Source organism: Mesoplodon mirus (genome assembly GCF_964341445.2).
Source record: "Mesoplodon mirus genome assembly, chromosome: 4".
Lineage (NCBI taxonomy): Eukaryota > Metazoa > Chordata > Mammalia > Artiodactyla > Ziphiidae > Mesoplodon > Mesoplodon mirus.
Genome location: NC_138979.1, coordinates 154,139,539 through 154,166,042, shown reverse-complemented (window position 1 = coordinate 154,166,042; position 26,504 = coordinate 154,139,539). Strand labels below are relative to the sequence as shown.

At 46.5% G+C, this 26,504-nt stretch overlaps 1 protein-coding gene across 1 annotated transcript; it reads left to right on the top strand.

Moving 5' to 3' along the window:
• Nucleotides 1-1,072: 1,072 nt before the first annotated feature.
• Nucleotides 1,073-26,504, top strand: PLEK2 (pleckstrin 2). The gene is made up of 9 exons (XM_082619919.1): nucleotides 1,073-1,340; nucleotides 9,332-9,496; nucleotides 18,999-19,180; nucleotides 20,393-20,484; nucleotides 20,799-20,986; nucleotides 21,225-21,326; nucleotides 23,076-23,159; nucleotides 24,299-24,377; nucleotides 25,129-26,504. The coding sequence occupies exons 1-9, from the start codon at nucleotides 1,299-1,301 to the stop codon at nucleotides 25,254-25,256; spliced, it is 1,062 nt and encodes a 353-aa protein (XP_082476045.1). The 5' UTR covers nucleotides 1,073-1,298; the 3' UTR covers nucleotides 25,257-26,504.

Below are 26,504 nucleotides of genomic sequence, written 5' to 3'. Positions count from 1 at the left end.
CTGCTTCAAGTCTCAATTTCCTTGGCTGGAAAGAAGGAGATAATAAACTCACCTCATGGCATGTTGTGCATTAAATAGAACCCAGCACCGAATACAGGCCTGGCTTTAGAAGGTGCTGAGTCGATGTTCAGTCTGCAATGGAGTGGAAGCCCCATTGCTTTTGGACTCCTCTGAGATCCAAAAGTCGCTTTGTGCAGAAGGCTGAAATGGGCCATTTCCAGGGCACAGGAGCCCGTTGTGCTTTGGGAGTGGGCTCCAGGCTGGGTCTGAAAGGCAGCCAGGGGCACCATCTCCCAATCTAGAGCTTTCTCTTCCCTTTTAGGCATCTGGGGCCTTTCCCCTTCCTGGTGAACAGTCCTAACAGGGCCCTTCACACTGCGGGGCAAACAAGGAATAAACTGACCTTCTCCTAAGGACTACCAGACAGGATCAGTTTTACTGATGCTTCCTTTTGTTTCAGGCTCCAATATGGCTAGTTGTCCATCCATCCAGTCCTCACCTAAATTTGTGACATTTTGTTCATCATGGATTTTTTTTGCATTAATTTTTACTAAAATTTTTAAAAATATTTAACATATTTTAAAACATTGCATTAAAATATTATTTATCTTGATTACTGAGCTCCTTGGCACTCCCTTAACTTTTGCCCCTAATGATGGAAACTTCAGCTCTAACCTTTTGAGGGGAGGGGTGTACTTTGGGGACAGACTGTGCCTGCTTCCTTAAACCTGTGACCTTGCTAATGGGAACTTTTCTCTGCCCCCACCAGGGGCCAGGATAAAGTTCCCAGCCTGGTTCAAACTCATCCACTCTCCCACCCCCATTTCCATGGAGCTCAGGAATGACCCCAAATCTTTGAAATCCTTTCGGTTCAGCTTAATTCCGTTAAGCATTAGTCAACGGCAATATACTAAGTGCCAGGGAAGTACCTAATTAAGGCTGGGAGTGGAGGAAGATGGGCAAAGACGGGAAGAGTCAGAGGCGCAGAGCGCGCTGGGGGAACCTGGATGGAGAGAGCCTGGGCGGGGGAGGCTCCGGGAGGCGACACGGGGGCGGCCCTCCCCTGAGGACTAACCACGGACCCTAGGGCACCTTCGGCAGGGAGACCACGTCAGAAATCCCGTCCAGGACTGACTTCCTGCCCAGGAGGCCCTGTGGCCTCGGGCTCTGGGCGCGGGCCAGCGGGGCGGCGCCGGCGCCGGATCGGAGGCTCTTCCTGGGCGCAGCGCGCGCCGAGCTGCGCGCGGAGGAGCGGGAGGCGCGGGACGGCGCACCGGGGAGGGCGCGCCAGCGGCGACATGGAGGACGGCGTGCTCAAGGAGGGCTTCCTCGTCAAGAGGGTGAGCGCAACGGAGCCTCTCCGGACACGGCCCGGGGCGGGTCCGCGGCGGGCGCCGGCTCACCTGAGCCGCGGTCGGGCGGCCTGGGGCCACGCTGGGCGGAGTCGCGTGTAGTGGGGAGAGCCAGGTGGACGGTGGTTGGGGGTGAGCTTTAGATAGAAAAGAGGGGCCAGGGCACAGGCGAGGAGGAGAATCCCGCTTGGCTAGGGCGTGTGGGGTGCAGGGGGCGGCTACTCGTAGTGGACAGCTTAATTAAAACAACTTACTAAAATACGAAGCGTATAGGATTTAAATATGATGTATTAAAACAACGAAAGTGTGTTCGGTAGTCCCCAGCGCCCGTCCAGTTAATGCATCATCTCCTATATTCTTCACAATAACCCGTGAGCGAGGAGGAAGCTTATGTTTCTTAAGCCCCTGCTGTGCACCAGTCCTGGACATTGTCTCCTTTAATCCTCCCAACAGTCCGACAGGTTGGTGGTACCACATTACCCCCCCCCCTTTCTTCAAGGGGAAAACAAAGCTCCAAGAGGTTAAGTAGCTCAGGATCTGGACTAGTGGGTGATGGAACAGGATCAAACCCACTCAGGCTGACTCCAAACCGTTTTCTGCCCACTGCAGGGTGGGTATTGTTATTCCTGTATTACAGATGAGGAAACAGGGGTAGAAAGATGAAATCGCTTGCCCAGAGCCCCAGGGCTAATAACAGCCGGGACTGGAACCTCCTTCCTCGTTTCTTCCACATCACCCCACGTGGCCTTTCCCACAGCAAGCAAGAGTCCAGACAAAAACTCAACATCTAGGGCTTCCCTGGTGGCGCAGTGGTTGAGAGTCCGCCTGCCGATGCAGGGGACGCGGGTTCGTCCCCCGGTCCGCGAAGATCCCACATGCCGCGGAGCGGCTTGGGTGCGTGAGCCATGGTCGCGGAGACTGCGCGTCCGGAACCTGTTCTCCGCAACGAGAGAGGCCACAACGGTGAGAGGCCTGTGTACCGCAGGAAAAAAAAAAAAAGTAGAAAATGAATGAAAAAGCAACTGCAAGAGAAAATTAGATTTTTTTTTTTTTGGTACGCGGGCCTCTCGCTGTTGTGGCCTGTCCCGTTGCGGAGCACAGGCTCCGGACGCGCAGGCGCAGTGGCCATGGCTCACGGGCCCAGCCGCTCTGCGGCATGTGGGATCTTCCCGGACCGGGGCACGAACCCGCGTTCTCTACATCGGCAGGCGGACTCTCAACCACTGCGCCACCAGGGAAGCCCAGGAAATTAGATTTTTAAAAGTTCTTTTTAACATTGATGTTCACACTAAACACTTATGCTAACCCTAAGAGCAGAGCATAAAATCTGGGGATGAGCCTTTTGGCTCTTCTGAGTTTACAGCTTTGGGAGGGGGATGGATGAAGAGGGGTGAAGGGATTCGGCCTCCCCTGGCCACCAGATCAACCCTGAGGTCTCAAATCACTTTCTGTTCAATAGGTAATGCAGCCATGTTATTTTACACATTATTTGACATAGGAGGGCGGGTGTGTTGTTTGCTCAAAACTGTAAGCAGGAGGAGGTGTAGGAGGCTGGGCCGGATCAAGGGTCAGAGTGGATACAAGCAGGTACAAAATTCCACGCCTGTTCCATGCCACTGGGATTAAAGTGATAGGTTGGTCCCTCACAGTTTGTGGAGGCAGCTGCACCTCAGAGAGACCACCTATGGGGGACTTTTCCTGCAGCATATAAGGGGAGAGGGAGAGGGGTTTGGGCAGGGGTTTTGGTGGGCATTGTTGATTGCCGGGATAGCCAAGCCCTGGTAGGGGCCTGTTGAGGACAAGCCCTCGCAGAGGGGCCCTTTGGGGCGTCCCCTTGTTCCTGGGGCTTACCTTATATGATTCCCCACCAACACCACCACCACGCAGAGTCAGGGGAGGGCTGGAGGGAAGGAAGGATGTGAGTTCTCTTCCAGATGGGCCACCCAGTCCAGGGTGGCAGCTTAGGGAGTACAGGGTACAGGGAAGTGAGGACAGTCAACCAGGTCTGGCCCCAAAAGCCCACAGAGGGCCTTGGCTGAAATACCTAAAGCACATTCCAGCCAAACCCAAAGACAAGAGTTTGGAGCTGGAGCCTGACCCTGAGGCAAGCGGAAGCCACACCCTTTCCTACAAGGCAGGGATGGGGCCCCTGCCCCTGCTAACAGTCCCTGCCTACTGATCAGTCGGACTTTTCCTCTCCCCCATTTCCCCTCTCCTCCTGGATGGCAACAGCAGCCCCCGTGGCCACTGGAGAAGGTGCAGGGCTACGACGGTGGGATTCCACAGATTCAGGGGGGGTTTACGGTCCAGAAGTGGGGCAGGGCCCAAGCTGGAAACCCAGCGTACAGAACTGTCATCACCAGTGAGGGCAAAGCAGGAGACGGGCAGGGACATGATGGATTTGGCTCTTAATCCAGCCCAGACAAGAAAGAAGCAAAGCTCCCGACAGAAATGCAGAGTGCTCACTTGGCCTGGCTTTAGAAGGAGGGTGAGGGGGAAGGAAGGCGGATCTGTGTGGGTAGGACTGCTTGTGCTTTAAGAAGCAGCTGAAGCACTGAATCAGGCATTGTTTCCTGGCTCGTACCTCAGAAACAACACTCAGAAAATGACATGGCAGTGTCAACATGCTTTGGCCTAGAAATTTCATTTGTAGGACTCTATCCCCAGGAAATGCCATACAAGCTTTAGGAACAAAGTGTTATTTCTGTAGTGAAAAAACTGAAAACTGGGCTTCCCTGGTGGCGCAGTGATTGAGAGTCCGCCTGCCGATGCAGGGGACACGGGTTCGTGCCCCGGTCCGGGAAGATCCCACATGCTGCAGAGCAGCTGGGCCCGTGAGCCATGGCCACTGAGCCTGCTCGTCCAGAGCCTGTGCTCCGCAACGGGAGAGGCCACTACAGTGAGAGGCCCATGTACCGCAAAAAAAACAAAAACAAACAAACAAAAAAAACTGAAAACTACCTATATGTCCCCCCAAATAAACAAATGATTACAAGTGAATTACAGTTATGCAGATGTTAAAAATGTTTATAATATTATAATCCAAAGAGTAAAAATATTAATGGTATGAGTAAGGAAAAAATTTCCTTGGAAGAAAAAAGCAAGAAGGCTAGAAGAAGTTTCAAAAGCTAAAGGTCTCACATCAAGGTGTTCACAGGGCCACACTCCCTCTGAAACCTGCAGGGGAGAATCCTTCTTTGTCGCTTTTGTTTCTTGTATTCGCAGGCTGTAAAGGAAACACGCAGATTTTTCCTTCTTGTGTAGGAAAAACCTAGTTCTTCCCTGCTGTGTGTTTCTCTATCCTGTGGGGTTCCTTTACTTTTACACAGAACACTTCACTTCTGACTCTTTTGGTCACCAAATGTGTGGAGGTTTTCCCCTACACCAAGCAATTCTCTGCAACACCCAGTGTGTGTCCTACAATTTAACTCAATGCTGACGCTATCTACTCAGAGACGGCGTTAGATGCCACAGCATAAGAGCTCAGTCCTACAAGACTGCTTCCCCAGCCCTCCCCCATGCCCCAACACACACACACACTTCAGACACCAGTCAAAAGCCCAGGTTGTCACCTGTACTCTGACCAACTGCCTATAGATCAGAGGTTCCAGGGAAACACTTATGTTTACCAGCTTATTAAAGAATGTGATCAAGGAAAGAAATGAGCATCCAGATGGAAGAGATGTGTAGGGCAAGGTATGTGGGAAGGGGCCCAGAGCTTCTGTGCCCTCTCCGAGTGTACCACTCTCCCAGCACCCCCGTGTGTCCCCCAACCTGGAAACTCTCCAAATCCCATATTTCTGGGATCTTATGGAGGCGTCATCATGTAAGCATGATAGATTGTTAACTCCATTTTCAGCCCCTCTCTTTTCTCAAGAGAATGGGAGGGGGGGGCTGAAAATTCCAAGCTTCTAATCATGGTGTGGTCTTTCCAGTGACCAGCCCTCACCCAGGAGCCCACCCAGAGTTGCCTCATTAGCACAAAAGATACTCCTGTCACCCAGGAAATTACAGGGGGTTCAGGAGCTCTGTACCAAGAACCGGGGGCAGAGAGCAATATATTGCAATTTCTGTTATCTCACACAGGCACTCCTTGCTGTTCCTTGACTTGTAGATGCATCATTCTATCTCTGCCTCCATCATCACATGACTATCTTCTCCCTGTGTGTCTTTCAGTGTCCAAATTTTCCTCTTCATATAAGGACACCAATCATATTAGTGTTATTAGGGCCACCCTAATGTAGTATGACCTCATCTTAACCTGATTACATCTGCAAAGACCCTATTTCCAAATAAGATCACATTCACAGTTCCCTGGGGTTAAGACTCCAATGTATCTTTTGGGGGGACATAATTCAACCCACAACAAATACCATCTCTGCTTCTTTGGGGTTGTAGGGTCTTGGGCAAGACCTTTCTGGGCCTCAGTTTCCTCATCATTAAAGTTAGGGAGTATAGTGTAGGCTTTTTCAAAGGGTCCTCCAGCTATAACATTCTGTGCTTTTAAAAAATTTTTTTATTTATTTAATTTTTATTTTTGGCTGCATTGGATCTTTGTTGCTGTGCGCCGGCTTTCTCTAGTTGCAGAGAGCAGCTAGTGGGGGCTACTCTTCATTGCAGTGCGTGGGCTTCTTATTGTGGTGGCTTCTTTTTGTTGCAGAGCACGGGCTTAGGCTTATGGGCTTCAGTAGTTGTGGCACACAGGCTCAGTAGTTGTAGCTTGTGGGCTCTAGAGCACAGGCTCAGTAGTTGTGGCACACGGGCTTAGTTGCTCCACGGCATGTGGGATCTTCCCAGACCAGGGCTCGAACCCGTGTCTCCTGAATTGGCAGGCGGATTCTTAACCACTGTGCCACCAGAGAAGTCCCATTCTGTGCTTCTTAAGCCCAGTCCTAGGGTTACATCCCAGCTTATGGACTCTCCTCCTTCCCCCTAAGGGGGCTCTGCTCTAAGCCATTCATGGTCCAACTGGCCTCTGGTCCCAGTCAGCCACTTACAGACAAGGAGCCTGGAGAGGGAGGAAGATTCCCAGGTGAAGTGAAGCCTGGGTTCTTTTTCAGCTTATACCACTGTATTTTTGGCCTCTGACACCATTTGCCTGCTGATTTTGGATGAGTCCCTTACGCCCTCTGATTATGGCAAAGCTTATCTGAGAAGCAGGGATAATGGGGCTTTCCTTCCCATTTTGTGGATTACTACAGTAACCTCCAGCTGAGCTGGCTGCTCCCGTCTGGCCGACCTTACTCAGCTGTTCGGCTCCAGTGTGGTCGGTTGATCTTTTTAACATGAGAACCTACGCTTGTCATCCTTCTGCTTAAAAGTCTTCAGGGACTCCCCTCCGGCCACAGTGAAGTCACCAGCTGCTCTGAGTTTTCTACCTACGTAGTAGATTCTATCTCATCAGCCTTTCTTGGATTGCTCTCCTTTGCTGTCAGTCTGGATTCTTAGCTGCTCATAACACGGTCCACTCTAGCAAGTTTCAACAGAAGGGGTTTCATAGAGAATAATAAATATCAAGTAACTCAGGAATATTTGGGAGAGCCGGGTGCCATACAGCCAGAGATGATGCAGCCAGACAAAAATATCCAACAGCGCCACCAGACGTTTCTTCTGGAAACGTCAGTGCCGACACTGGTTTGCCACTTGTCCCTGGTAACTCTGGGGACTGGGTGCCAGAAGAACCTGTCCTTCCACCACTGTCCTGCCACCTTGGTGGCTGCGAAACATGCATCAATGCCCCACGCACAGGACTGGCAGCAACCTGGCCACCTCCCTGTTCCTTCCTGCCATCGATTCTGGGAAATGTAGCATTTTGTCCAGGAAACATAGCCCTATCTCTGTCGGTTTGTTCTGCTCAACATCTGTTGGTTACACTTTTCTCCCTAACATCTCCAGGCCCCTTTCTCCTTTCCGGTTGTTTTAGTTTATTAGGGCTGCTATAACAAAATACCACACACAGGACCACCTAAACAACAGATTTATTGTCTTGCAGCTCTGGAGGTCGGAGTCTAAGGTCAAGTTGTTGGCAGGTTTGGTTTCCTCTGAGGCCTCTCTCCTCGGCTTGTACATGGCACCTCTTGCTATGTGCTCACATATGGCCTTTCCTCTGTGTGCGTGCCTCCCTGACATCTGCGTGTCCAGATTTCCTCTCCTTATGAAGACCCCAGTCAGATTGGATTAAGGCCCAACTAATGGCTTTATTTAACCTAACCCCCCCTTTAAAGGCCCTGTCTCCAAATACAGTCACATTCTAAGGTAGTAGGGGGTTAGGGCTTCAACATATGAATGGGGAGGGGGGGATAATTCAGCTCAGAACAGCTATGTTTTAAGGTTTAAGACTATTTTGCCCCCCCCCTTCTCCGCCTCACACCGGCCCCCATGCCGGAGCCACACCTGTGTGCCAGCAACTGCCTTTACTGCTAATGCTGCGCCAGGACCCCCTCAGCAGGGATTGTTGGGCGAGGGGACTTGAGTCTGGGCCATGTGGTCTGGTGTAGACCAGTGCTCACACAGTCAACTCCTTCGACAATTTTCGGTTCCCTAACACAGTCAGTACACGCACGCTGAGTGGAACAGAATTGCAGCACCATAGATACGAGAACTGAAGGGGCCTCTGAAATTAATAAATGCTGGGTCAGGAAACCAGTGAATCGGGGACAGTCTCTGATTCAGATAAAGTGCATCTCTCTTGGTTAGAATCCAGCCCTAATTGGGCTCTGCTCTGGGAAACATGCCAAGAAAGTCACTTTCATGAGCGTGTACAAAACTGTTTCATTCTGATTCTTCAGCAGACATTCTCCCATCCACTGTTCTGTTCTAGAAACGGACTCTCTGCCTTCACCTGACTATCCTGTCCACTGGCTCCATGACCCACCTGAGAGCCCCCCAAACTCCCCTGCCTTTTAGGCCTGTCACAGCAGGCTAGGTAAAAATGTTAGGATCCTTAACAGTTTGTGGCTTCAACTTTACAAATTGCCCACATCCTTCAACTGGCAATATTCTTTTTTTGGAATATATCCTAAGGAAAAAAAATTAAGAGATGCAGATCAAAATTTATGTGCAAGGATATTCATTGCAGAGTTGTTTATAATAGTGAAAAAAAGAAACAACCTCAGTTACAAACAACAGGAGATGGACAAGGAAATGATGCATCCACCTCGTGGTCATTAAAAGACACGTTTTAAAGAAATTTAATGGTGTGAGAAGATGCTTGGCAAAGTCAGCAAAAGAAAAACTAGAAAATAAAACTCATATATGTAATATCCTGATTTTTAAAAAAACTAGAAAGTAAAAACTAAAAGGGAAAAAGACTGGAAGGAAATACAAAATGTTAACAATGGCTGTCTCCCAGTAGCAGGATCTTTTCTTCTGTTGACTTTGCAGTTTCTTTCAAGGCTTATAACCAGAAAAAAAGAACAGATGGGAACTAGAAAGTCAATGCCAAAGGTGTTTGTTACATATTCAAAAGAGATGACAAAGAGATCCAAAGCTCATGCTTTCTTCATGAAAATGAAAATAAAACATATGATTCTGAACTGGATCCTTTGGCAATTAAGGACATTATTGGGGTAATTGGTGAAACTTGAATGGAGTTTGTGGAACAGATGAAAATAATATAGTCATGTAAATTTCCTAATGTTGATGATTGTGTTGTGGTTATGTTGGAAATATCCTTTTTATTTTTTGGTAGGAGTTACACAGTAAAATACTGAGAAGTGATTGGAGCTTCATCATGTTAAAAACTAACTCTTAAACGCTTTTGTAAAAAAGTTTATAATTTTCTTAAGCTTCTCTCCGAACTGAAACTATTTCAAAGTAAAAAAATAAAATTAAGCTCAAAAAGAGAGATAATTCTGTCCCCTTATTGGAGAGTTGATCCCATGGCACAGTCGGGTCACCTGTGCCATGGGCCACCTCTCCCTGGACACCACGTTGTCCCCTCGGCCACCTCACCTCAGGGTTCTCCTGTCTGTCCTCAGGGTCACATTGTCCACAACTGGAAGGTGCGATGGTTCACCCTTCGGCAGAACACGCTGCTGTACTACAAGCTCGAGGGGGGTCGGAAAGTGATCCCTCCCAAGGGCCGCATCCTTCTGGATGGCTGCACCATCACCTGCCCCTGCCTGGAGTATGAAAACCGACCAGTAAGTGAAGGCCCCCGCTTCCCAGCTCCTCCCTCCCACTCCCGCCTCTGGCCTCTTTGTTGAAGGTGGTGTGGGTCATGGGAAGAGCTGAGTTACTGAAAATCCTAGACTCAAATCCTGGCTGCATCACATACCAGGCATGTGACCTTGGGCAAGTAATTGCATCTCTTTGAGCCTTAGTCCCTCATCTATAAAATGGGATAAAATAATGACACCTGACTCTCACGGCTGTGATGAGGATCATGAAGGTAACGGTGGGTCAAAACACCTTGTAGGCTAGGAGACGCTACACAGATGTGAATAATGTGTAATAATTCACTACACAAATGTGAATAATTACTGCTACTTGGGGTTCAATAGGATGACTTTCATCCCCCAAGGGGCACGTGTTCCAAAAGTCCGGGGCAGCTTCAACTCTACCATCAAAAACGAATCTGGGGCTTCCCTGGTGGCGCAGTGGTTGAGAGCCCGCCTGCCGATGCAGGGGACACGGGTTCGTGCCCCGGTCTGGGAAGATCCCACATGCCGCGGAGCGGCTGGGCCTGTGAGCCATGGCCGTTGAGCCTGCGCGTCCAGAGCCTGTGCTCCGCAACGGGAGAGGCCACAACAGCGCGAGGCCCACGTACCGCAAAAAAAAAAACAAAAAAAAAACGAATCTGAATTAATCATTTACTGAGGGCCCATTAAGTGCCAAGAAATTTGCTGGGCTTGGAGGTGCCAAGGAAGAAAATGGTCAGATTGCTTCTTTCAGTTAATGACCTTATTATGAAAGCAAGTGATTAACAGAAAAACATTCAGAGTTCCAAATGTTGGTACAAACATTATTAGCCGCAGAGAACACTGTATTGCTGAAGGGGAGGAAAACGCCATCATAGGCTGTCTGCTCAGGTGCAGCTTTTTTTTTTTTTTTTTTTTTTTTTTTTGAGGTACGCGGGCCTCTCACTGTTGTGGCCTCTCCCGTTGCGGAGCACAGGCTCCGGACGCGCAGGCTCAGCGGCCATGGCTCATGGGCCCAGCCGCTCCGCAGCTTGTGGGATCCTCCCAGACCGGGGAATGAACCCGCGTCCCCTGCCTCGGCAGGCGGACTCCCAACCACTGCGCCACCAGGGAAGCCCTCAGGTACAGCTTTGAGAGGGATAGAGGTTTGGGCAAAGATCTGAAAGAGCAAAGAGGCAGAGGTTCCAGGCAGGTAGAAGGTCTTGGGTAAAAGTGAAGGGACAGGTAGGGATAAATTTGGAGATGAAGATGGCCACTGTGGCCAAAGGGTATGTTCACTGAAGGAGTGGTGGGAGATTGGCTGGGGCCAGGTACAGGTAATAGGGAGCCATTGAAGGTCTTGACTGAGAAGGGGCTGGTGAAACTCTCTTAGGAAGACCAAAATGAGGACCTAAGCTCAGTTCCTAATAAGATAACTAGTTCCATAAAGAAGGGATCTTACCATTTCCTTCTTTCTTATCATGTTTTTCTTCTTTGACTCTTCTAGACAAATTGATGAATCTTCTAAGTATAAGAAAATATTAATGACAGTCAATTCTGGGTAATGGGTTTACTGGTGTTTGTTTTGTACTCCTTTATAGTTTAAAATTTTTCTCAAATAAGAAACGGAGCTGTTAAAATAATCAGGCATGAAATGAGGCAGAAAGAAGGGATGAACTTGAGGAAACATTATGAAGGAAACATTGACAGGACATCGTTGACTGGATGTTGAGGGCAAGGGAGAGGGAGGCATTGGATATCATTCCAGCCTAAGAGGCTGCAAAAGTGAAATGTCATTCTGTAATTTCCACTGCAAACCTGGAAATGCCACTGATTAAAAGAGACGGCGTAGCTCTCCATGGGGGTGAGACGGGACTGCTGGGGAGTGCTGAGCCTGGTAAAAGACTTAGGTCTGCATTTTCTTCCTTGTAGCATCATCAGACCAGACACAATGTCTGGGCACATAGCAGATGCTTAGTAAATGTTTGTTGAATAAATGGTTAATAAAAAAGAAAGATTTACAGATAAGTGAGACAGTTTTAAGAAGACAACCTAGTTTTCTAGGCGCATTTAAGACTCTGGGTCTCAATAAATTAAACCTTGGAACTTGTAGGTTAACTTTTTCTTGGGGATGGTAATTTTTAAAAATTGGAGTACAGTTGCTTTACAATGTTGTGTTAGTTTCTGCTGTACGACGAAGTGAATCAGCTATATGTATACATATATCCCCTCCCTCTTGGACCTCCCTCCCACCCCACCCCCATCCCACCCATCTAGGTCGTCACAGAACACCAAGCTGAGCTTGCTGTGCTTTGTAGCATGTTCCCACTAGCTATCTATTTTACACATGGTGGTGTATATATGTCAGTCCTAATCTCCCAGTTCATCCCACTCTCCCCTTCCTGCCCCGTGTCCACATGTCTGATCTCTACGTCTGTGTCTCTATTCTAGATTCCACGTATATGCGTTAATATACAATATTTGTTTTTCTCTTTCTGACTTATTTCACTCTGTATGACAGACTCTAGGTCTATCCACATCTCTACAAATGACCCAATTTCGTTCCTTTTTATGGCTGAGTAATGTTCCATTGTATGTATGTACCACATCTTCTTTATCCATTCATCTGTTGATGGACATTTAGGTTGCTTGCATGTCCTGGCTATTGTAAATAGTGCTGCAATACACATTGGGGTGCATGTGTCTTTTTGAATTATGGTTTTCTCGGGGTATAAGCCCAGCAGTGGGATTGCTGAGTCATATGGTAGTTCTATTTTTAGTTTTTTAAGGAACCTCCATACTGCTCTCCATAGTGGCTGTATCAATTTACATTCCCACCAACAGTGCAAGAGGGTTCCCTTTTCTCCACACCCTCTCCAACATTTACTGTTTGTAGATTTTCTGATGATGGCCATTCTGACCGGTGTGAGGTGATACCTCATTGCACTTTTGATTTGCATTTCTCTAATGATTAGTGATGTTGAGCAGCTTTTCATGTGCCTCTTGGCCATCTGTATGTCTTCTTTGGAGAAATGTCTATTTAGGTCTTCTGCCCCTTTTTGGATTGGGTTGTTTGTTTTTTTGATATTGAGCTGCATGAGCTGTTTATATATTGTGGAGATTAATCCTTTGTCAGTTGCATCATTTGCAAATATTTTCTCCCATTCTGAGGGTTGTCTTTTCATTCTTGTTTATGGTTTCCTTTGCTGTGCAAAAGCTTTTAAGTTTTATTAGGTCCCATTTGTTTATTTTTCTTTTTATTTTCATTACTCTAGGAACTGGGTCAAAAAAGATCTTCCTGTGATTTATGTCAAATAGTGTTTTTACTATGTTTTCCTCTAAGGGTTTTATAGTGCCCAGCCTTACGTTTAGGTCTTTAATCCATTTTGAGTTTATTTTTGTGTATGGTGTTAGGGAGTGTTCTAATTTCATTCTTTTACATGTAGCTGTCCAGTTTTCCCAGAGAAGAGACTGTCTTTTCTCCATTGTATATTCTTGCCTCCTTTTCATAGGTTAGTTGACCTTAGGTGCATGGGTTTATCTCTGGGCTTTCTATCCTGTACCATTGATCTCTATTTCTGTTTTTGTGTCAATACCACACTGTCTTGACTACTGTAGCTTTGTAGTATAGTCTGAAGTCAGGGAGCCTGATTCCTCCAGCTCCATTTTTCTTTCTCAAGATTGCTTTGGCTATTCGAGGTCTTTTGTGTTTTCATACAAACTGTAAAATTTTTTGTTCTAATTCTGTGAAAAATGTCACTGGTAATTTGATAGGGATTGCACTGAATCTGTAGATTGCTTTGGGTAGTATTGTCATTTTCACAATATTGATTCTTCTAATCCAAAAACACGGTATATCTCTGCATCTGTTTGTGTCATCTTTGACTTATTTCATCAGTGTTTTATAGTTTTCTGAGTACAGGTCTTTTGCGTTGTTAGGTAGGTTTATTCCTAGGTATTTTATTCTTTTTCTTGCGATGGTAAATGGGATTGTTTCCTTAATTTTTCTTTCTGATCTTTCATTGTTAGTGTTTAGGAATGCAAGAGATTTCTGTGCATTAATTTTGTATCCTGTAACTCTACCAAATTCACTGATTAGCTCTAGTGGTTTTCTGGTGGCATCTTTAGGATTTGCTATGTATAGTATCATATCATCTGCAAACAGTGACGGTTTTACTTCTTCTTTTCCAATTTGTATTCCTTTTATTTCTTTTTCTTCTCTGATTGCCGTGGCTAGGACTTCCAAAACTATGTTGAATAAGAGTGGTGAGAGTGGACAGCCTTGTCTTGTTCCTGATCCTAGAGAAAATGCTTTCAGTTTTTCTCCATTGAGAATGATGTTTGCTGTGGGTTTGTCATATATGGACTTTATTATGTTGAGGTAGGTTCCCTCTGTGCCCACTTTCTGGAGAGTTTATCATAAATGGTTGTTGAATTTTGTCAAAAGCTTTTTCTACATCTATTGAGATGATCCTATGGTTTTTATTCTTTAATTTGTTAATATGGTGTGTCACATTGATTGATTTGCATATATTGAAGAATCCTTGCATCCCTGGGATAAATCCCAATTGATCATGGTGTATGATCCTTTTAATGTGTTGTTGGTTTCTGTTTGCTAGAATTTTGTTGAGGATTTTTGCATCTATATTCATCAGTGATATTGGTCTGTAATTTTCTTTTTTGTGTGTGATATCTTTGTCTCGTTTCAGTATCAGGGTGTTGGTGGCCTCGTAGAACGAGTTTGGGAGTGTTCCTCCCTCTGCAATGTTTTGGAAGAGTTTGAGAAGTATAGGTGTTAGCTCTTCTCTAAATGTTTGATAGAATTAGTCTGTGAAGCCATCTGATCCTGGACTTTTATTTGCTGGGAGATTTTTAAATTACAGGTTCAATTTCATTACTTGTGATTGATCTGTTTATATTTTCTAGTTCTTCCTGGTTCAATCTTGGAAAGTTTTACCTTTCCAAGAATTTCTCCATGTCTTCCAGGTTGTCCATGTTATTGGCATATAGTTGTTTGTAGTAGTCTTTTATGATCCTTTGTATTTCTGTGGTGTCAGTTGTAATTTCTCCTTTTTCATTTCTAATTTTATTGATTTGAAACCTCTCCCTTTTTTTCCTTGATGAGTCTGGCTAAAGGTTTATCAGTTTTGTTTATCTTCTCAAAGAACCAACGTTTTTGATCTTTGCTATAGTTTTCTTTATTTCTATTTCATTTATTTCTGCTCAGATCTTTATGATTTCTTTCCTTCTACCAACTTTGGGTTCTTTTTTTTGTTCTCTCTCTAGTTGTTTTAGGTGTAAGTTTAGATTGTTTAGATTGTTAGATTGTTAAATTGTTAGATTGTTTGAGATTTTTCTTACTTCCCGAGGTGAGATTGAATTGCAATAAACTTCCCCCTTAGAACTGCTTTTGCTGCATCCCGTAGGTTTTGGGTTGTTGTGTTTTCATTGTCATTTGTTTCTATGTATTTTTTAATTTCCTCTTTGACTTCTTCAGTGATCACCTGGTCATTTAGTAGTGTATTGTTTAGCCTCCATGTGTTTGTGTTTTTTACAGTTTCTTCCCTGTAGTTGACTTCTAATCTCATAGCGTTGTGGTCAGAAAAGATGGTTGATATGATTTCAGTTTTCTTAAATTTTCCAAGGCTTGATTTGTGACCCAGGATGTGATCTGTTCTGGAGAATGTTCCATGTGTACTTGAGAAGAAAGTGTATTTTGCTGCTTTTGAGTGGAATGTCCTATAAATATCAATTAAATCTATCTGGTCTATTGTGTCATTTAAAGCTTGTGTTTCCTTATTATTTTCTGTCTGGATGATCTGTCCATTGGTGTAAGTGAAGTGTTAAAGTTCCCCACTATTATTGTGTTACTGTTGATTTCCCCTTTTATGGCTGTTAGCATTTGCCCTATGTATTGAGGTGCTCCTATGTTGGGTGCATAAATATTTACAATTGTGATATCTTCTTGGATTGATCCCTTGTTCATTATGTAGTGTTCTTCTTATCTCTTGTAACAGTCTTTATTTTAAAGTCTATTTTATCTGATATGAGTATTGCTACTCCAGCTTTCTTTTGGTTTCCATTTGCATGGAATATCTTTTTTCATCCCCTCACTTTCAGTCTGTATATGTCCCTAGGTCTGAAGTGGGTCTCTTGTAGACAGCCTATGTATGGGTCTTGTTTTTGTATCTATTCAGCCAGTCTGTGTCTTTGGGTTGGAGCATTTAATCCATTTACATTCAAGGTAATTATCCATATGTATGTTCCTATTACCATTTTCTTAATTGCTTTGGGTTTGTTTTTGTGGGTCTTTTTCTTCTCTTGTGTCTCCCTCCTAGAGAAGTTCCTTTGCTGTAAAGCTGGTTTGGTGGTGCTGAATTCTCTTTGCTTTTGCTTGTCTGTAAAGCTTTTGATTTTTCTGTCGAATCTGAATAAGATCCTTGCTGGGTAGAGTAATCTTGGTTGTAGGTTTTTCCCTTTCATCACTTTAAATATATCCTGCCACTCCCTTCTGGCCTGCAGAGCTTCTGCTGAAAAATCAGATGACAACCTTAGGGGATTCCCTTTTATGTTATTTTTTGCTTTTCCCTTGCTGCTTTTAATATTTTTTCTTTGAATTTAATTTTTGTTAGTGTGAGTAATATGTGTCTTGGTGTGTTTCTCTCTGGGTTTACCCTGTATGGGACTCTCTGCACTTCCTGGACTTGGGTGGCTATTCCCTTTCCCATGTTAAGGAAGTTTTTGACTGTAATCTCTTCAGATATTTTCTCAGACCCTTTCTCTTTCTCTTCTTCTGAGACCCTTATAATTTGTATGTTGGCAGAGGTCTCTGAGACTGTCCTCACTTCTTTTCATTCGTTTTCCTGTGTTCTCCTCAGCCATTATTTCCACCATTTTATCTTCCAGGTCACTTATTCATTCTTCTGCTGCATTTATTCTGCTATTGATTCCTTCTAGTGTATTTTCCATTTCAGTTATTGTTTTGTTCAACACTGTTTGTTTGGTCTTTAGTTCTTCTACATCCTTTTTAAACATTTCTTGTATTTTCTCAGTCTGTGGCTCCATTGGATTTCCGAGATTTCGGCTCATCTTTACTATCATTACTCTAAATTATTTTTCAGGTAGCTTGCCTATTTCCTCTTCATTTATTTGGTCTTGTAGGTTTTTACCTTGCTCCTTCATCTGTAACATATTTTTTTTTCGTCTCATTTTTTTTCTTGATGGGTGGGGCTGTGTTCCTGTCTTACTGTTTGTTTGGCCTGAGGTGTCCAGTACTGGAGTTTGCAGGCAGTTGGATAGAGCTAGGTCTTGGTGCCAAGATGAGGACCTCCAGGAGATCTCACAACGATTAATATTCCCTGGGGTCTGAGATTCACTGTTAGTCCAGCAGTTTGGGCTTAGTGCTCCCACCACAGGAGCTCAGGCCCGAGCCCCAGCCTGGGAATCAAGATCCCTCAAGCCACACAGCGCAGCAAAAAAAAAAAAAAAAAAAAAAAGCAAAACAGTAACAAATAATAAAAAATAAAATAAAATTAGAAAAATTAAAAATATATTAGGAAAAATAAAAATATAAATGAAACAACCACAACAGAAAAAAAAAAAAAAGAAGCCTGGAAAAGGCCTTGGTGGTGGGCGGAGCTTAGGTGCAGCACGGCTGGAGGGGGTCCCGGAGGGCTGAGGTTTAGGCCCAGGGCCCCAGCAGGCTCTCTGGGGCTCAAGCAGGCAGGGGAGACGCTAGCCTCGTTCCCCTCCGATCCCCCAATACCCCAAAGGTCTCTCCCCATCCCTGCTAATCCCTGCTCCATGGGCGGGCTCCTCCAATCATGGGGACCCCTCCCTTCCCCCAGCCACCCCTCAGGGGTGCCAGTCCCATCCCGCATTCACTTTTCCTCCACTACCCCTTCCCCCCAACATCCTACCCGGTTGCTCGGGGATTCCTCCCATCCCTTTAGGTTTCCGAGGTCCCTGACCAGTGCCTGGTAGGGGCCCTAGTTGTGAGGAGACGCGAACTCCACCTCTTCCTACTCCGCCATCTTGGCTCCTCCTCCGCTATAGGTTAACTTGTTGACCTGATACCGCTTCATAGTCTTTAAGGAACAGTGGAGAGCAGAAGTGCTGGTAGAACAGGCTGGCGATAGGAAAACTTTGTTCTGTGTTTCAAAAAAGGAGACAAGTTGCTAGCTGGAGCTGTGAACTTCTTGCTAATTCTACGTAAAATTCTCAAACAGAGAAAATTGGCATCTGCCAGTTCATGACTACTTGAGGGGCAAGAAGCCAAGAGGAGTCAGTAGGTTCACTAAGAACAAGTTATAAAGTGTATCATTGTGTGTGTGTGTGTGTGTGTAATTTATTTTTAATTAGGGAAGCTGTAAAAAAGTGTGTCTGGATTTCATGTGGAACTTTATAGTCTCTCCTGAGATCTTTTCATTAAAATGGCGAACTACAGACAGACAGGGTGCTGGTTGAACTCATCTTTCCACGATGTTGATGAGTGAATCCATGGTAACTTGGAGGAACAGCTTCATGGTACTCTTTGGGACCGTGAGCCCGCCTTGTCTTAGCCACCATTTCTGCTGTTTAGGTGAAGGACTTGATGAAGTTTGCAAGCAAAGCGAGGTGGGAGCTAATACATTGGAAAACAGAATCAGAATGAGACAGAATCCTTCTGTTTTCCAACAGCAGTGGTGAGCCCAGTCTACTCAGATGACATTTAGTAGGATCAACATGCAGAATCTCACAATGTTTGAAAAAAAACCCTAAATGCCCATTTAAAAGATGGAGGAGATGTGGCCCACCTGAAAAAGACTCTCAGCTGACTGCACAGAGCATCAAGCCCTGAGGATGCCACTGCTAATGAGACCTCAAGCCCATGCTTCCTTGTACCCCCAGACCTTCCCTGGAGCAGTTTGTTCCATTCCAAGGGTCATATTTTATGAGAATGTTGAACCAACTGCAGAACATTTAGCAGGGCATAAACTGGTTGAGAAAGTTTAAACAGTATCATATGAGGAACGTGTGAAAGACTTGGGATGATTAGACCCGATTAGAAAGAGGATGAAAAGGAGCAGAACTAACAGTTCCTTCAAGGTCATTAATAGCCTCATATGACAGATGAAGGAACTGAGAGTCAGTGGGTCCTTTAATGTGCCCAAATGTCCATAGCTATGTATCCATATCAGTCTGACCTGGAAGCCTGTGCATTTCCCACTTCAGCACAGGGGCTGTCATAGGAGGTGACCTTAATCTATGTGGTTCTAGAAGGCAGAATCAGGAGCAGAGAGACCAAGTGCCCAGGAGGCAGACCCTATGCTAATGAGTCTGTCCAAAGGGGAAAGGTGGTGAGCTCCCCGTCACTGGAGGTGTACAAGCAAATCTTTAAAGACCACCAGCTGGGGTGTGGTTGAGCGGTCGGGCACTCGGCAGTCACTGGACCACGTGGCCTCCCAGATTCACCTCGGTTCTGTCATTTTAGCTGCTCAGCCAGCATTCTCTTGCCTGCTTGGTCTGACTGGCTGTCTTCCCACAGCTCCTTATTAAGCTGAAGACTCAAACATCCACGGAGTACTTCCTGGAGGCCTGTTCTCGAGAGGAGAGGGACGCCTGGGCCTTTGAGATAACAGGAGCTATTCACGCGGGGCAGCCGGGGAAGGTCCAACAGCTCCACATATTGAAGAACTCCTTCAAGCTGCCCCCTCACATCAGCCTGCAGTGAGTGCCTGGGCCCTGCCCTTGCCCTATCTGGCCTGGCTGCAGACTCTTCTGTCTATGTGCAGCGGGGATGCAGGGTTGGGGTGGGGTTTGGCGGGGGGAGCGGCCTGTGGCTGTTACCCAGGCCTGACTGGTACCACCATTGTGCTTCAGGGCCTTTCGCTGTCACTGTCCTGCTTACATTGTTTTCTCTGCCTGGGAGTGGCCCTACCTACCTGCCCTGGGAACCTCCTGGGGCCTCTGCTGCTCCTGCCCCCCTCAGTGTCTTGACACCCTCTCTTCAGTTTCAGCCAGGGTGCTCAGGGCTACGTGACAGCTCCCCAGGAATCCCTGCTCACCCAAGTCATTAGTCTTGTTTGCAGCCTGGGGGCAAGAATGATGTGTTCTGGTAGTGGCTGCATTCTCGCTCTGTGGGATTCTTCATTCATTCATCCATTCATTCATTTATTCATTCATTCAAGAAACAGTTATTGAGTGCCTACTGCATGCCATACATTGCTCTAGGTGCTCAGGAGATGCAAATGAGAATAAACAAAGTCTCATCTCAGGGGCTTTCCAGCCCAAGTACATAAACAGAGAATGAGAAAAGATCTTCCACTGGTGGCAGGAATCATCCCACAGAACAGAAGGAAAACAGTAGTGGAGGTGATACTGTAAAGTAGGGACAGATGAAAGGAGTTCCCGTCATGGAATCTCTTACATCAGCCCCTCTGCAGGAAATACCCCCTAACCTTCCAGGCAGCAAAACTACCAAAAAGCTCCATACCAGGCTCTGGGATCTTGTTTGTGCATCTAGGGCGCGGCTGAACCATGGTGAGTGCAAGGAGGACCAGTGGCAGATGAGTGTGGGTTCAAGTGATGGGTGACTTTGAGAAGTAGCTGGAGGAGTTTGAACTTTATGCAGTAGATCATAGAGAATCATTACTGAACATTCTTTTGTTTCTAAATTAAAAGCCACAGCTCATTAGTTCTACTACAAAAGTAATACCTGTCTAGTCTAGAAACATTAGAACATTTAGATGAGCAAGAAGAAAAAGAAACGTCGCCAAATCCTACCTCTCAAATTCTGATGCATAATGGAATACCCCTTTTTTTGCGATGTGTATCATACCATGTGCCATGTGCTTTATACCCTTAGCAACGACTCTTGGACCCTCCCTCATACCTGTCAGTGTGACAAGGGTCCCTCTCCTTTGCCTTCCTTCTGTGTAGTCGCATCGTGGACAAGATGCACGACAGCAGCAGCGGAATCCGGCCAAGCCCCAACATGGAGCAGGGAAGCACCTACAAAAAGACCTTCATAGGTGAGCCTCCCCTCTCAGGGGCTGGGCCAGGCACTGGAAACCTGGGGCTTGGTGATCCGGGACTCAGTGTGCTTGACCGGCTTGTGTTGAGGCCAGAGCTGCCTGCCAGCCAAGGGGCTGGCCTGAGATGGCCACATGTGAGTGCGGCCACAGCTCTGAGCAGCAGGTGTGGCCTTCGGTCTGCTCCAGGGCAGAGCCCTAAGGCTATGCAAGGCTGCCCAAGAGGTCAAGGTCAATGAGGTCACAACCAAGCACCCCTGAGGAAGCTGGCTGGAGCCTGTCGTCTGACGGGTGCTGCCCTTGCCCTGATGCAGGCTCCTCCCTGGTGGACTGGCTCATCTCCAACAACTTTGCAGCCAGCCGTCTGGAGGCCGTGACCCTGGCCTCCATGCTCATGGAGGAGAACTTCCTTAGGCCGGTAGGCACCCGAAGCACGGGAGCCGTTCGCTCTGGGGATCTGGCTGAGCAGTTCCTGGATGACTCCATGGCCCTGTACACTTTTGTAAGTTAGGGAGTGGGTTCCTGTTGCCACAGGGGCAGAGAGAGGAAGAGGCAACAGAGTGGGGGGGGGCGGGCGGGGGTCCACAGTCACGGGTTAGAGGCCAAGGCTGGGGGAACAGCTTCACCCCAGGTGGAGTGGGTTTTCTGTATGGAGGCTTTTCCTTTCCCCCGCGGTAGCCTCCACAGCCTAGAACTAGGACTTTTTGGTAACAGAGTCCTTGCTCTCTCCTTCCCGCTAGGCTGAGAGCTCCAAGAGGAAGGCAAGCTCCAAGGAAGAAATCAGTCTCAGCACCGTGGAGTTAAGTGGCACAGTGGTGAAGCAGGGCTATCTGGCCAAGCAGGTATGGCCGCCTTGGAGCGGGGAGCAGATGGACAGTTCGCAAGCTCGGGGGAGGCAGGAATCCCCACAAAGGGCGGGAAGGGCTGAGACTGCCAGGGGCGCTAATTATCAGCAGACTCTGCTAAAGTCAGGGTCCAGTGGCAGCCACCGGGAGCAAATCAAGGGGCATGCACGTGTCCACTCGTGCATACATGAGCCCCAGACAAGGGGGCGTTCCAGGAAAAGTGCACACAAGTAGTTATCACAGCATTAGAAAACAATGCCTATGTCACTGCCCAGTTCACTTATTTGTCTGGAAGGGCATTGCCTACTGGTTGGCATTTTGCCTTTGCTGGCTTTCTGCTCCCTGAGGCTTCCTGGGGTCTCTGCCTGCTTTTGTGGGACTCTGCCTGCCCCCTTGAGAAGTATTTTCTCCACCTACTTCAGTAGGTTGAAGGTGAAATTGTGCAGTGTAATCTCCGTGTTTAAAAACTGACCATGGCCACTGCTCCTACCATGTTGGGAGAATGGCCACGTTAAGCAGGGACAGCGGGTCCCAGTCACACCTGCGGCATGTCCACCTGTGCCTGCAAACTAAGCTGCCGCGTCCCGGCACGTCAGGTGTAAGCCAGTCTCCTACACACCTCTTGTGTCTGTGCGCTCCTGACACGCCACGTGAGTGTGTGCGTCTGTACAACGCTGCTCAGCACTGTTCCCATCTTCTTGGAGCACTCGTTGTCATTGTCACCTGCTTCTTGCATATCAGGATCCCCTTCTGTTCTTAGATTGCTTACCGTCCACGTAACTGCTTGTTTATTCCAAGGGCTCTGCTTCTGCTGGGCCTGAAGGGAGTCTGGTGAGGGGAGGTAGTGAGGTCCTGGGAGAGGAGGAGGGTGTGGGAGGGACTCGGGGTGCTCCAGACTAGAGGGTTAAGGAAGCTTTGTGATCTAGGGGTGAAGCCACAGTCACACGCACGGCAGTATCTTCCACGCTTAGATTTAAACATATAATTGATTGTTTCTTACTCTTTTTTGTTTTTTTTTTTGCAGTAGAGTTTACGAGTTTGTTTTTTTTTACGAGGTTGTGTTAGTTTTTGGTGTCCAGCAAAGTGATTCAGTTATAAATATACATATACATATTCTTTTTCCTATTCTTTTCCATTATGGTTTATTACAGGATATTGAATATAGTCCTACTGTGCTATACAGTAGGACCTTGTTATTTATCTGTTTTATATATAATAGTTTGTATCTGCTAATCCCCAACTCCTAATTTATCCCTCCCCACCCCCTTTCCCCTTTGGTAACCATAAGTTTGTTTACTACGCCTTACTCTTTTTCTGATGTGGAATGCCAAAGTAGTTTTCACCGTATATAAGTGCACGTATATACCTGTAGGTGTAGGTTTGTTTTCGGACTAAGTTGACGCTTAAAATTTGGTGCCCTTGGGTTCAAGTTTGCCTGTGAGTTCTTGGTCCAGTTGAAACCTGTGACCTCCCTGTCCTCCGTGTGCCCTGAATGGTGTCCAGGCAGTGCTCCCCCTTTCTTTCAGTGCTGACCCTCTTTGGCTGTGTCAACTCGGCTAAAGGTGACAGTGCTGTTGGTGAAGTGTCACAGAGCCGTGAAGTCCATGACACGTCACTGCAATCCCCAGGTCTCCGGGCTCTTTTGAGACAGTCGTTCGTTGGAGCAGGCTGTCTGGGAGGTTCGGAGGTGGGAGGAAGTGACTGAGAGCCGTCACCCATGAGCCTTGCACCCTCTCTTTGCCTCAGGGGCACAAGAGGAAAAACTGGAAGGTGCGGCGCTTTGTTCTGAGGAAGGACCCGGCTTTTCTGCATTACTACGACCCTTCCAAAGTGAGTGCCTTGTCATGCTCCCAGACACGTCTCTCCAGGGCAGAGCAGGCAACTGGCTTCACCTCCGCCCTTCCTCCCAGCATCCCTACCATAACTCCCACCCACTATGCCTTTCCTTCCACAGTGCAAGCTACCCCTCACAGTCTGATCACTCCTTTCTTTCATCACACTGTTGCCTGCTCAGTGGATCCTGCTCAGTGGATCTACATTGTTTATTGTTTTGTTTTGTTTTTTTGCGGTACGCGGGCCTCTCACTGTTGTGGCCTCTCCCGTTGTGGAGCACAGGTTCCGGATGCGCAGGCTCAGCGGCCATGGCTCACGGGCCCAGCCGCTCCGCGGCATGTGGGATCTTCCCGGACCGGGGCACGAACCCACGTCCCCTGCATCGGCAGGCGGACTCTCAACCCCTGCGCCACCAGGGAAGCCCCGGATCTACATTGTTTTGAGAGGAAAAGCATCTTTCAGTTTCTCCAAAGTTGGCTGTGTGCCTAGGGAAGGTGAGGTGGGCTGATAAAGAGACTCCTAACTGGTGCTTTTCTAGTCTCTTTTCACCCCTTTCCACCCAAAGAGTCCATGAATTCTGCCCCCTCAACCTCATGTCCCCACCAACGTTTTGAAAGGTTTCTTTTACCATTTAATATTTAAGCCATAATTCTGAGTTTCAGATAATAAGTATTACTGCATGCTGGGTTTGATCTAGTTCCAACCAGAAGAAAATAAAAACGTCCTTTTAGTCAGCCTGTTCAGCCTTGTCTTGGTAGATGTATTCATTTGTTTTTTGAAATAAGAATGGACGTTCCTCCCTTGCTGAGCTTCAGTCAGGAACCCCGCCCTAAGCTGAGAAACTGAAGGAGCTTGAAAGAGCCCCCCACCCCGGGACCCTGCTAGACCACAGGGAGGGCCGAGGGACAGGGAGGGGGGTGACACTGCTGCAGCTGGCTGTGGAATGAAGAAACCCAGACTTCCTCACTGGCACAGACGACTTGCCATGTGATGTCCAAGTTCAGCCTCAACTGCTGTTACAAATGACTCTCATAGACTACTTTAGCAGGCAGACTGCGGGTGGTTATAGATGAGAGGGCGACTCTTCTTTTTTGTGCCTTCACACAGTTCCTAATCAGGTCTCCTTTCCTTTGCAGGAAGAGAACCGACCAGCGGGTGGGTTTTCTCTTCGTGGTTCACTCGTATCTGCTCTGGAGGACAATGGCGTTCCCACTGGTAAGGGGCAACTTTGGCCCTGGCCTGACCTCGGGGCCCTCCCTCCTGTGCTCTCAATTAACACTCTGCTGATGAAGGGCTAAGCTGTGAGGGCTGACGGGCTTTCTCAGCGAGACGATGAACGGTGTGAGCTTTGAAGCCGATGAGAGAAAGGGCAAGTGGGGTGTTCTTAGTGTGTTAACAGCGCAACTAAATGACCCTTGTCTTTAATGTTCTTTCCCATCCTTTTCTGTGCTTACTGGCCCATAGGCTTCCACCTAAGAACAGTGGCTTACAGTAGTGCTTAAGGATTGACTACACACTATTAGCACACTAATTTCACAATAGACAGTTGACGTAGGAGGACAGTATTATTCTTAACTTATGGATGTAGAGATTGAGGTTCAAAAAAGTCAAAACAATTCAAGTCAAATCCACATCTGTGTCTGGTTTTAACGTAAACATACTGGACTCTCTGATGTGAGTTAGGCTGTAGACCTGTGGTTTGCCTAGGGGGCAGGCCAAGAGGGCTTCCAAGAATGTCCAGACATAGCACTGGCAGGCCTTAAGGCACAGGTGAGGGAGAAGGGATGGACAGGAGGAATACAGGAAAGCACACATCTGGTGGGATTTCCTAACCATACACGTTTGTACTAAGAAATACTTCATGGTATGTGTTTTTGTCTGTGTCTCAGTTGACTTTCAGCTACTCCCAGCTGAAAGCAGACACGGATGTTCACTCGCTGATTTTTTTTTTTTTCTTCCTGCCTAGGGGTTAAAGGGAATGTCCAGGGAAATCTCTTCAAAGTGATTACTAAGGATGACACACACTATTATATCCAGGCCAGCAGCAAGGCTGAGCGTTCAGAGTGGATTGAAGCTATCAAAAAGCTAACGTGACAAGGACCTGAGGGAACGGGATCAGGATTCCTCCCTCTTAACAGATGACACAGGATTTCCTGGAAAATGGGAATGTTAAGACTTTTAGCTTTTTCTGTTTTGTACTGCTTTGGAGCGAGACTGGAGAAGAGTTCCTTAGATTACAGTTGACAGTGGTGCTATTTCCTTCCCCACCTTCAAAGTTAACACGGAAATGCTAGAATAGCCATTAGGCATCAGCATCTTGACTTTCGCCCATCATCACAACCAGCCATTCCTTGGGTACCAAAGTAGGTTTCCCTTGTCACACTAACTGGCCCCGTTGTAATACTAAATAAAACACTATAGTCTCATGGTGGCGCTCTCTGAAATGCTGTCAGCAACTCATTCTTTGGAATGAATAAAAATTGATATTTGTTCCTGGCTATTAGAATTCCTATACCAAGTTTTAGTTTTCAAACGTTTTTCATGCTTAAGGCTATACGAATTATTAGGCAAGCTGATTATAAAAACATCTCAAGTGATCTGTCACTAAAACATGCCTCATCTTAAAGTGGGGATGGGGGCAAAATTTTGAAAATACCGTTTTGCTTTGAAAAATAAGCTTTCGTTAAGTATTATACGTTGCAGAAAAGAAATCATGGACTCGGACAGATTAGTCACACATACAAAAAAAAGTTAACATTACAGTTTTTCTGTGGAAAAAAATGTCATTTAGATAGACAGAGCAGGAGCTTGCTGAAGGACAGGAACAGGAGCTCTCTAAAGGACACAGAAAAATGTCAATGGGAAAAGAATTAAATCAAGGCATGAAATTTTGGGTTTTAGAATGAAGATTAATGGAGACAAACAGGTACCAAGAAGCTTCACCAGTTAGGAGGTTAATCTGAAGTAGTGAAAAGTCTGCATCATACAGTATCTTTAAAAACATTTTTATTACTTTCAAGTTTAATACAGTAATCTGCCAAGTACAAGTGCTTCGGCTTCCTTTAATGAATAGATACGTAACTTACATTTAAGGGGAGTGGATACTTCCAAAGTGCTTAAGTAAAAATTCATTCTCTTCAATAGTTTGAACTGTCTCCTCTTAATCTTGTCTAGAATACCTGATCTGAGGTTTTACTTTATTCCTTACATTCTAAGAGACTGCCTTTTAAAGCACCATTTTCCATTTGGCATTTCACCAAGGTTTATGTCCTTGGAATTAGTTTCTTTATTGCTTCTTGTTATCAACAGGTGTTTACCTGAATTAAACTGCATTTGGTTTGA

Bases quoted from the DNA above. Each gene is read 5' to 3' on its own strand.
- PLEK2 (XM_082619919.1), top strand. From the start codon at position 1,299: ATGGAGGACGGCGTGCTCAAGGAGGGCTTCCTCGTCAAGAGG. The intron at 1,341-9,331 runs GTGAGCGCAACG...GTCTGTCCTCAG, and splicing joins AGGGCTTCCTCGTCAAGAGG to GGTCACATTGTCCACAACTG. The intron at 20,485-20,798 runs GTGAGCCTCCCC...GCCCTGATGCAG, and splicing joins CTACAAAAAGACCTTCATAG to GCTCCTCCCTGGTGGACTGG.